This window comes from Engystomops pustulosus, chromosome 4, assembly GCF_040894005.1.
Source record: "Engystomops pustulosus chromosome 4, aEngPut4.maternal, whole genome shotgun sequence".
In the NCBI taxonomy this organism is placed as follows: domain Eukaryota; kingdom Metazoa; phylum Chordata; class Amphibia; order Anura; family Leptodactylidae; genus Engystomops; species Engystomops pustulosus.
Genome location: NC_092414.1, coordinates 184,053,135 through 184,065,714, shown reverse-complemented (window position 1 = coordinate 184,065,714; position 12,580 = coordinate 184,053,135). Strand labels below are relative to the sequence as shown.

The 12,580-nt window shown below is 41.8% G+C and overlaps 1 protein-coding gene across 3 annotated transcripts in view; it reads right to left on the bottom strand.

The window, feature by feature from the left end:
* Positions 1-12,580, bottom strand: part of LOC140127768 (substance-P receptor) — a 140,110-nt gene that overhangs the window by 51,919 nt on the left and 75,611 nt on the right. For all 3 annotated transcript variants that reach the window (XM_072148838.1, XM_072148837.1, XM_072148836.1), the window contains exon 2: positions 12,110-12,307. In XM_072148838.1, the coding sequence (XP_072004939.1) occupies positions 12,110-12,307 (198 nt within the window). The remainder of the gene's footprint in view (positions 1-12,109; positions 12,308-12,580) is intronic.

Below are 12,580 nucleotides of genomic sequence, written 5' to 3'. Positions count from 1 at the left end.
ATTGATAAATACACACACAGCTGCGGGTAACCAGCCATGCTTCTGGTTGACATTTTGACAGACAAAATGCCCATTTTGACAGATAAAATTAAATGTAATTTGTGCCACAGCTTGATAAATATTGTGCACCCAGCCCGCCGCAGCTGTGACACTTTAATAGATTCGCTCTATTATTTCTCCACTTTGCCCGAACTTAAGACTCATTCATTTTTTTAGGCCTGGCATCAATATCCATCTTCTTCTGTTCCCAACCTGGCATTTCACACCTGGTAAGTGTCATGTCATTTAATCCCAGCTCCGGTGCCAGGGCCGTGACAGACGATTGTTGTTCAGAGACGGAGTGTAATGATCTTTGTTGTACGGCAAGTTCACAGCACATCGGAGGATATATATAAAAAAGAGACCCAAGTTCTTGGCAGTGCTACAATACAACCTGCTGCCTATGGGGAGCGAACACCTTATATATACACAACTTTTGTACTACAGACATACACAAGCCTAATATACAGTGGGGTAAATACAATGCATACACCCAGTAGTGGATTATAACATAGGTGGTTTGGGCGGTAGCTCAGGGTCCCTGTATTCTAGGGGGCCCATGGCCACCCAAACCACCCACCAAATTTAATGCTACCTACTCCCATGAAATCCTCATATATCTGTTCCTCCTCTTGTTACAGTACACAAGAGCCATTTCAGGACCTTTGAAGCCCCCTCATAGATCCTGTAACTGCGTACTGAAAGTGGGCAGAAGGGACGCATCCTCCATTCCCCAAGAAGCTGATCCTAGTACCATATGTAGAAAGTGATTCCAGACTTGTAGGTGCTATAATATTCATACAGCCCAGGGCCCATTCTGTCCTATTCTGCCCCTGTATACGCCCAATAACATCCATCCATTAGATACTGACTACTGTTACTCTAATGAAATGTAACGTGCAGAATGGTTGTAACTGGCACTGGGTTGTGGACTGACGGTGCTACTTTGACTGAAGACTAACCCCAAAGGAGTTGTATAAGTAACCCTGTAAATTTATCCGGTTTAACCCCCATTCAGGAACCTGTCCTTTACTGCTATGAGGTCACCAGGTCTCTATTCTTCGGGTTAGTCCCAGTATGGATGACAGGTGACCTGGGAGAACAGAAATCAGAGGTAGAGTCATATACAGGCCAGGGTCAGGAACATAGTGATAAGCTGAACAGGAATGGAGGTCAGAGGCAGAGTCATATACAGGCCAGGGTCAGGAACATAGATCAGCTGAACTGGAACGCAGGTCAGAGCTGAGGTTCAGGAACATGGAGATCAGATAACAGACTAGGTCTGAATAAGGGGACCTAAAAGTGGTCCACAGAACAGGTTTTGCAGCATAACACAATAGTGCTTCTGCAACTGTGAGGCTCAGTTCTCGTCTTCCCCCTTAGGTCTGGTTCACATCAGCCATGAAAAAGTGTAAGTATTGCGCTCATATAAAATACGATAACTGTTATATGCATCTACAAAGCCAGTCTTTTCTCACCTTACACAACGGCAAGTTTGGTACATTTTTTGGACGTTTATAAAGGGTGGTAATTTTGACTACTGTATCTTGGCATGTGCCATCTCTTTTTTCAGTGTCGCTAAAAACGCACATTGTTAGTCTGGCGTCCTCTAGGAGCTCATCCATGCTGTAAAGGAGCTCTCTCCGTTATTCATATAGATTGTGTGCCGTCACAGCCAGGATACTCCTCCCACTTGTCTCCTGATCACTGTATTTTTGTAATTGTACTTCCATTTAATCTCATTGTAATGTATGTGAACCCCTTACTGACTGTACAGCAGCATGGAATTAATGGGGCTCTATGAATAAATTACAATATTCTGCAGCATGGTGGCTGTTCCTGTCTATATAATTGCTCTGTAATAAATCTCTCACCCCGCCGTAGCCCACCTGCCACATGACAATGGTCCACTTCTCACACACTGAAAGGTATTTTCCCAGATGGTCCAGGGAGAAGCACTACATGAGGCCAATAAATAATTTCTGAGTGTCAGCTGTTGCGCCAATGTGACCCAGTTTGCTGTAGAAATCGTATACTCAGAACTAAAACAAGAATATCCCTTTAAGTAACGTAACACATATAATGATCTGGTGTTCGTTCCCAGGTCTGTGTGAGATGATCCTCTGCCGCATCCTCCACCTCCACTTGAAGACATGACTCTATCTGAGCCTCTTTCTGTGTGGGATCCTGTCCAAACCTAAACAGAGCAGATCACAACTTATCTAATGGGGACAGAGCTGTTTTATGTCCCGCAGTATTGCAATGGAACAAATGTCATTGTAATTGTTCCTCTGGTGTTCTGCTCCATATCTCCCATAAGTATTCCAGTGATCTATGTACAGGCAGTCCCGTGTTACGTACAGGATAGGTTCTGTAGGTTGGTTCTTAAGCTGAATTTGTATGTAAGTCAGAACTGTATATTTTATAATTGTAACCCCAGCCCAATTTTTTTTGGTCTCTGTGAAAATTGGATTTTAAAAATGTTGGATTGTCATAAGAACCAGGATTAATAATAAAGCTTCATTACAGACGCCTGTGATAACTCTTACAGCTGATCAATGTAGCCTGGGGCTAAAGTACAGTAAATAACCAACATCCAGAGGTCTGTTTGTAACCAGGGGTCGTCTTTAAGTTGGGTGTTCTTAAGTAGGGGACCGCCTGTATTTAGTGGACAATTTATATTTACTGTGCATCCGTGATGCTCCATTCCCAGTGATCTCTATCCTGAAATCGATTAAGACCTGGATTCATTGACTACCGTCAGACTACCGCAGAGATGTTGCAATGTGAAGGACTATAATGCTACATATCGGGGCAGACTTTGCTCAGATGGGCATTTAAGATCCAGGTTGAACCCTATGGTAAACTGTACATAACATAGGCCAGATTCACCCGCAGAATACTCATGAAAATCCTCCCTCCACTTTAAGCACATCTCAGCAAATAATTAATATTGTTTTTTGTAATGTAAAGTTATTCAATTTTCCAATATACTTTCTGTATCAATTCTTCATGGTTTTATAGATCTCCGTTTGCTTTCATTCTACAGGAAGCTTCATGGACACCGGGCCGTGATCATGTGATGTCACACAGGTGCATGGCTTATTATATCACAGAGTAATCAAAGCTATGTGTTATGACGAGCTGTGCACCTGTGTGACATCTGTGTAGGTTGGACTTGGGGGATCTGCATCTCTTTCCAGACTTATGTACTATGATACTATGATATCACATGACCGGTGTTTAGTGAACAATGAAGCTTCCTGTTGAATGACTGCAAGCAGAGATCTATAAGACTGTGAAGAATTGATACAGAAAATATATTGGAAGATTTTCTAACTTTTAATTACACAACTAATATTAATTATTTGCTGGAATTTGCTTAAAGTGGACAACCCTTGTTTTGGTCTGTGAATCCTGGACTGTGAACTGTCTTCTCCAACCACAGTGGAGAAGACAAGATTCCTAACCTTACAAACTTTCAAATGTAACCTGAATACCCTGAGTACTCTGTCTAGCATTGCCTACAATATGCAATAACTGAACTGCTCTGCTTCCTCACTTCCCATATAGATTGTGAGCCATCACCTTGCAACTTGTCCTCCTTCCACTTGTTTCAGATTTCTGTAGTTTTGTTATTTGTACTTGTATTTGTTCTTGTCTCAATGTAATGTATGTGAACCCCTTATTAATTGTATAACACCATGAAAATAATAGAGCTCTATAAATAAATTAGAATAGTAATAATGATATATAGGATTCCCTTCTTCACTGCAAAACAACAGCGCCAAATTGTAATCCTGTTAAGGGAAGAAGGGACTCCTTGTACCATATATCACTATGATGCACGTTGTCCCATCCTCTGCACTGTGGTCAGTCCATGAAATACACTGCAAGGTCTGGGATACATAAACCAGTCATGGTCATCTGAAAGAGCCTTGAGACAGGAGCAGAATTATTAATTAATTATTAAAAATTATTAGCAGCATCCGATGTGGAACTACAGTACATTGTTCTGGAATTGAAATCATATTGAATACTGTCTAAATAGATTGATTGTGGATCCTGGATGTGCATATGGGTGTGTAGTTACAATGGGTTAGCAGCTATTGTCTACTCAACAAGTGATCTTCTGTAATATACTACACTATAATTGCAGTGTAAGTTTTTTACTCCCAAAATGTTAATTTTTAATGCAAATTTGATCTACGAAATTCAACATTTACATTGCAACAGTAGTGAATAACCCTTTGGGTTACAATTGAGAAGGCTGCAACAAAAACCATCCTACAAGCTTTTAAAGGACATCTATCACCAGATCAAGGATTGTAAACCAAACATAATGGGGCAGATTTACTTACCCAATCCTGTCACGATCCAGCGGCACGTTCTCATTCGAGGATTCGGGTCTTCCAGCGATTCACTAAGGTAGTGCGCCCGATGTCCACCAGGTGTCGCTGCTGCGCTGAAGTCCGTTGGAGTTCACCATCCGTTGCTGGGTGCAGGTAAGCGCGTGTCAAGCGACACTTTTTCGGTTTTTCCTAATCCGTTGTGTTTTCCGTTGCGTGCATGCTGGCACCGATGCGCCACAATCCGATCGCATGCGCCAATTCGGGGCAACTCGGCGCAGATTGGAAAAATTCGGGAAACCCAATGAAAAAGCGATTCGGGCCCTTAGTAAATGACCCCCAATGTGATACTGGTGTGTGCTCCCTCTGGCAGTATCTGCTCTTCTATTAGCTTCTTATGCCCTGATTTAAAAAAAAAAAAGGCTTTTAAAATTATGCAAATAAAACTGAGGGGCTCCCAGCTCCATATGAGTTAATGGACCCTGGAGCCCCTCAGGTTTATTTGCATAATTTTTACACTTTTAGCACTTTTTTCTTAAAAAACATAGCATAAGAAACTAAAAGAATAGCAGATCCTGAATGGGCACACACCAGTATGACAGTATGTTTGGTTTACAATCCTTGATCCGATGATAGATGCCATTTAAACCAAACCTACAACTGAATTCCTATCATAGAGAATCTGGAGCCACATTTGGAGCCCCAACTATGAAGACGGTGGATCCACTCTAGTGAAGATAGTCTCCCATCATTAACATTTTACCGTCATTTCAGCATATTTATATCCATATCATGTCTTAGTAGTGTTATTTCTATGGGAAGATGAATAGTAGAGCAGTGAAGCATTGGTAATGTGCCCGGTGCAATATACAGAAACGCTCCATGAGTCACTTTGCATCCGGAATAAGGTGCAGCTATCCAGACAATATATGAGCGGTTCACAATGGCGGCATAAATCACCGCTCAGATGACAGGGTGTACAGATGACATGGGTCACTGAGAATTTACAGGTTTGTTTTTTATCAACGGTGTGGATGAGAAACACAGGGGAGTGTGAAGATGTATGGGGGAGTGTGATGGAAGATCAATTATTCAAAATCTATCAATCTGATAAATTCCCAGAACAAGTTATAAAATCATATGACAAAGAAATACAAGGTTATAGTAAGATAAGACAATACAGATGTATAAGAAGGTCACAAGTCGTTGGTGTCTTGCTGTTTTCCCCATTCATAATGTACAATGATTTACCATTGACAAGTGTTTCTGATGGTTGAGTTACTGTAATGTGCTGCCCATGGACAAGTCCTTTGTAGTCTACAGGACGGAGCTGTTCAAGGTCACATAGAGCATAAAGACATATTAATATGGTGCAAGATGTACACTAATGGTGGGAGATGAAATCCAAAGATTGTACACCCCACTTTCAGTAAGTTGTAACATACACTCACCGGCCACTTTATTAGGTACACCTGTCTAACTGCTCGTTAACACTTAATTTCTAATCAGCCAATCACATGGCGGCAACTCAGTGCATTTAGGCATGTAAACATGGTCAAGACAATCTCCTGCAGTTCAAACCGAAAGAAGAAAGGGGATTTGATGCCTTTGAACGTGGCATGGTTGTTGGTACCAGAAGGGCTGGTCTGGGTATTTCAGAAACTGCTGATCTACTGGGATTTTCAGGCACAACCATCTCTACGGTTTACAGAGAATGGTCCGAAAAAGAAAAAACATCCAGTGAGCAGCAGTTCTGTGGGCGGAAATGCCTTGTTGATGGCAGAGGTCATAGGAGAATGGGCAGACTGGTTCGAGCTGATAGAAAGGCAACAGTGACTCAAATCGCCACCCGTTACAACCAAGGCAGGCAGAAGAGCATCTCTGAATGCACAGTACGTCGAACTTTGAGGCAGATGGGCTACAGCAGCAGAAGACCACACCGGGTGCCACTCCTTTCAGCTAAGAACAGGAAACTGAGGCTACAATTTGCACAAGCTCATCGAAATTGGACAGTAGAAGATTGGAAAAACGTTGCCTGGTCTGATGAGTCTCAATTTCTGCTGCGACATTCGGATGGTAGGGTCAGAATTTGGCGTCATCCTGCCTTGTATCAACGGTTCAGGCTGGTGGTGGTGGTGTCATGGTGTGGGGAATATTTTCTTGGCACTCTTTGGGCCCCTTGGTACCACCTGAGCATCGTTGCAACGCCACAGCCTACCTGAGTATTGTTGCTGACCTTGTCTATCCCTTTATGACCACAATGTACCCAGTATCTGATGGCTACTTTCAGCAGGATAATGCGCCATGTCATAAAGCTGGAATCATCTCAGACTGGTTTCTTGAACATGACAATGAGGTCACTGTACTCAAATGGCCTCTACAGTCACCAGATCTCAATCCAATAGAGCATCTTTGGGATGTGGTGGAACGGGAGATTCGCATCATGGATGTGCAGCCGACAAATCTGCGGCAACTGTGTGATGCCATCATGTCAATATGGACCAAAATCTCTGAGGAATGCTTCCAGCACCTTGTTGAATCTATGCCACGAAGAATTGAGGCAGTTCTGAAGGCAAAAGGGGGTCCAACCCGTTACTAGCATGGTGTACCTAATAAAGTGGCCGGTGAGTGTACGTCCATGGGTGATGGATGGGGAGCCCGTGGTGGTACAGCCTTATCCAGGGATCAGATAGAGGCAACGTTGTGCCAATCAACTCAAGGTTCTTTATTAGAGCAACTGCAGGCAAACGGCAAAAACGATCCTGGTTCATATTCCAGATTACTGGAGATTCCGGATTACTGGAGTGGTCATGGAGAGTGGTCCTCGGGAATGGTTCACAAGCCTGGTAGAAGATACTGGCTGGGATGGAGCTGTGTCCAGTTGTGGATGCTGCAGCTCTTGTCCTGGGATTAGCTGAGTGCCAGTGCTGATGCACAGACACTATTTCTGTCTGTGACAGGATGTGCTCTCTAGTGAGAGCTGGGGCCTAAGAGGCCTAAGAGCTTGTGCGGGCTCCTGAGAAGTAGCATGAGGTCCAAGAGGCCTGCGCTCCCACTGCACAGGGGTTTTTATCAGTCCCCCTGGTCCGGTGGTAGCACCTCTCCAATCACACTCCAGGTTACAATTCAGCCAATCTCATTGGTTAATAACTTATACATAGTTAACTGTTGCCTTCCCAGGCAACATTCCCAGGCTGTAATTACTAAGTCTCTCCTGTCACAGCTCACACCTATTTAACTCTTTGCATCTGCAGGGGTGTTGCAACTGTAACATTTCATTATTTTGAGAAATTTTTTGGGAAGGAAAACAAAAACTCTTAATACCAAGTTAACACCATATTATAACTATAAGGATTGGGAAGTGACGAGCAATACAATATAATATGATATGCCTGGACACCCTTGCAGAGCAGTGGGGTCCCTAGAAATTCGATTGGTTCTTGCTGTTCTGTGTGAATGATGCCAGCTGTCTCCTGCGGTGCACAGGGACCCTCCATGCCGACATCTGCTGATCTATACTTCTATGGAAGCCATGAATCCTATTTTTGAGGTTTGCAACTTCTAAAAACTGGCACACTAGATATTCCCAAAGAAGTAAAGTCTATACAAGATAACAAATAGCAACCCCGAGAGTAAACAAAGTATACAAACTGTATTCAAATTAACCACAGAAAATCATATATATATATATATATATATATATATATATATATATATATTTATATATATGTAACATACAACCAAAAGTCTCCACATCAAACAGGTGGGAACCTGAAAGCTACTTCAAGGTGTACAAGACTCCCAGCCCCATATTCAGTAATTAGGTTATCCGGTATTTTTACATTGACTGAACCCTGTGCATCCGCTCAAGTTACATTTCTGGTCATTGATGCATTCAATCTAATTCTGGGTTTAGGATTAGTTGGTCATAACTAATGATTGTCTGCCTTTCCTGTATAAGAGCTAAAAAAAACAATAGCTGTGATTTGTTATTTAGAGCCACCCACTGGACTAAACATAGAACTAGCAAAAGTTTAGAGTAACAAATACAATTCATACATGCAGATAGGTCACTAAGTCTAATGTATTCAGCTCCTACTGCTCTGTAACATGCTACCTGCATTTGGGAAAATGTGTACAATATTCTCTGCTCCTCCTACTCTGTAACATGCTGCCTGCAGATAGGGCTCTGTATATAATCTGCTCTGCTCCTCCTGCTCTATAACATGCTGCCTGTAGATAGGGCACTACATAGAAACTGCTTATCTTTTCCAGTTCTATAACATGCTGCCTGCAAATAGGATAGTAAGTTTAATCTACTCTACGTGCAGATAGGACACTATCTACTACCTTCTCAGCTCCTCCTGCTCTATAACATGTTGCCTGCAGATAGGACACTATGTACAATCTGCTCAGTTCCCTCTTCTCTATAACATGCTGCCTGCAGATACAAAAGTATGTACAATCTTCTCAGCTCCTCCTGTTCTACATAATGCTGCCTGCAGATAGGACACTATGTACTCTGCTTTATAACTTGATATCTGCAGAAAAGAAACTATAATATGTTGGTGCATACCCCACACTGGATTCACCGGATATATTGGGGTGCTCCGTCCTCCTGATATATCCAGAGAGCGGCTGTACCTGTCGTACAATTTCATGCCAAGTCCTGTCCGGAAAGTGGCGTAGAAACCTTAATAAATACCCCCTTGTGTATAATTATCTCCGCTCCCTCTGCTACCTCATGCTTCTTGATATTACATCATTTTTAGCATGACAGACTTATCATTATACTTGTTCTATTAGCATTGTCGCTCTACAATACTGTAGGTGAATAAGGACCCGGTCGCCCCTTCAGTACAAACTCCTGGACGATTAATATCTATAATGATTACTTTCCATAACAATATCGGGTAACAGTAATAACGGGTATTACGGCTTTTTGGGGGTCATTACTGATCATCTAGTATAACCTTTGTACAATGTAAATGACATAGTATACAGCAGGTTCTAAAGATGACATTTGGGTTTTCTTCATAGCAGAACCAAGAGCCTCATATTGATAAACTTCTTGTGAACTTGCGCCTAATCCCGGCTTGTTATTGGCCCTGTAACCAAAGCTTTTAGAGAAAGTTCCACACAATCCATAGTGTTACATCTATTCTATTGAACAGCTTTTAACATTAAAAATCCGTAGAGCCATAAACATTTACTTTGTACTTTAAAATCAATCCCCGGGGCTGCCGCCATATTCATTGGCCTGTGTAATGTATTATCGCTCTTCACTTGAAAGAGAGTAGTAGGTGACGGGTGACGAACAGACGGGAAGGAAATTTAATTTATGGCTTTAATATCTCGGTACAATAAGCGAACCTGCCTTACAATGAGACGCAGGCCTGGACAATGGGCAGAGACAGAGGGGCCGCTGGGTAATTGCAGATAAGAGGATTGGGGTAAAGCTAATAAGCCTCACACATGTGAACACATCTGCACGTTCTCCTCATTCTTATACAGATGACCGACAATATCGAATAAGAATATATCAATACCACAGGTTATAGTAACTAGATTTCTGGTGATCAATGATCTAGAAATGCCTGATTACTGATATTCCGGATATCCTAATTTCCAGATTTGGAGTCCAAAAGTCTTTGGATATTTTATTGAAGATGAGGAAATTTAGCTCCTGCTTCAAGTTTTTTCCCCTCTGGATCAATATTGCTGAATAAATTTCGGTTTCCTTTTTGAGTTTTTACATTACATATGCCTTTTGATTTGCGTTGTGTATCAATTAACTTTCTTCATTGTAATGACAAGGGAATGCAGAGGTTTTGGTAAAAAAAATTGCTCTGTTGCTTCAAAGAACCCAATATATTCATTGCTATATTCATTGCAATGTGGTGTAGGCAGATTTTCTCACACCTTGTATGCCCAACCATGTGATCAGATACATACATGGGGTATATTTTGCAAATGTTACTAGGTAAAAGCCCTTACATGACATCACCTGGGTCACATGACATGAAGTGCTGGATGGTGAGCAGTCATATAGCATGGGGAGGAGTAGATGGGAGGGGCCAGCCTAACAAGCAAGCCCCCTCTGGTGCCAGGTAAGATAATATGTAGTAGATTTTATGGGGATGTTAAGGTAACAATTTTTAGCTAAAAGAATGGTGTATTTTACTTTAAGGAAATATATAATTTTATTTCATCCATTATGAGGCAAACATACCTTGAGGATGCTGTAGCTATACTGAAGCAGAAAGATATGGTGTTTAATCCCTTAGCTGAGTGGTTTTGCTGAAAAAACAATTATAACATTCAGGGCCTCGGGAAAGCTGGGTGCCCTGGCTGCCAAACATAAGCACAATACTTTCAGATAGACCGAGCTGCCTAAACTATCCAGACAGGACTAATCAACCTGAGCTGGATTACTAATACACAGCAGCTGTGGGATGGTGCAGTGATTGATTAATTCTGCCTGTCAGGTGCAACGTAGTGATTACATCATTCTCTGAAGCAGTGCATACTCAATGTAAAAGGAGAAGGACCAAACCGCATAAGAAACCGAGCTTCATTATTATCATTTTATAATTGTTTTTTTTTTAGCAAAAACACTCAGTTCAGGGATTAAACAAGATATGTTTCTGCATCTGTGTAGCTACAGAATTTTCAAGCTATGTTTGATTCGTAATGTATACAATCAAATGGTAAATTTTCTTTAATATGGGTCTATGGGAACAAGTCACTAGCTGTATTTGTGGTTCCCTTTAAGTTTGCTTGTTTGCCTTTAACAAGCAAAGGTATGGAATACAATATATGCCTATCTGGGGACATTATCGATGGACCAAAAAGTACAGTGTTATGTTTTTTCTCTGAGTACATGCCATGTTCCCTTGTAGTGATAAGAGCCATGAAGCCAGTAATGTAGTATATGTCCACAAAATAGAGAAAAATATTTTCACTATGACCGGAGCTCAAAGGATTCTAAAACTTCGATGAACAGCACCAATCTTCAATTTCTCCTGCTGAAAGTTTGTCACCATTCAGACTAGCACCATCGCACTCTCATTCTCCTCCTTTATTATATTGTAACTGGAAGAAAATATGCAGGCAGATGGTGTGGTACGTTCCAGCAAGGCTAAAATTTATTCCAATTCATTATACTCACAAAAATCCAATAAAAATGCGCATATCACAAATTCACATAACGGGACGCTAGCTTTCTATCCGCCCGACCCAGGGTTTCGCCGGCAAGGCTTCTTCCGGGGCTTCTTCCAGCAACGCCCCGGAAGAAGCCTTGCCGGCAAAACCCTGGGTCGGGCGGATAGAAAGCTAGCGTCCCGTTATGTGAATTTGTGATATGCGCATTTTTATTGGATTTTTGTAAGTGTTATCTTCATTCTGGGCTGTGGGAGAAGCAGAGAGGAGCTTGTAGCAGGATCACATGTAAGTGCCCGAATCTAACATTGCGCCTAAACTGCGCCTAAACTGTGGTAAAGTAAAGTGATTAATAAGAGGCAGAAAATATACTTATCACAGATGGTTGTAGCTTGTGATAATTCTGGCAAAACAGTGCGCCAGAATTTAGGCGCAACTACTACACTTAGGCGCACAAAAGTGATAAATGTGGCCCTATGTATTCTATGTTGTATTGTTTAATATGAACTTAAAAATATACATTTCATGATAAAAAAAAGTGAAAAAAAAATTTAACTTACATTTTTTCATACTTCCGATTCAATTCGTATCCTGGCCAGTCCAAGTAGCACACATCCCGGTGCTGCATGTAGCCCACATCCGCGTAGTAGCCTAATGGGAAGGCCATGCAAAACGAGAACCCCCAGATGACACAAATGACAATCTTAGTGGCGGTTGCAGAAAGTCTCGGCTTGAGTGGATGGATAATTGCCATATACCTAGGGAAACAATGATAGAAATATGTAAGATGAAGTGTCCCTGTTTCTGATCACAGTATAATGTATCGTGGGCAGATGTTGTATCGACATCTGGAGGAGATCCACATGACAGCCTGTGAGCTCGTGTGCACCTCGCTGTAGCTGCTTCTAGCATTCAGCAGGTGTGTAATCTTCTCTATCCGCTGATACAATATTAACTAATGTTTACACTTGAAAATAATCCAAGGAACAAACACTTCACCGCGGTTCAGTGTTCATTGGCTTTCAGCCATT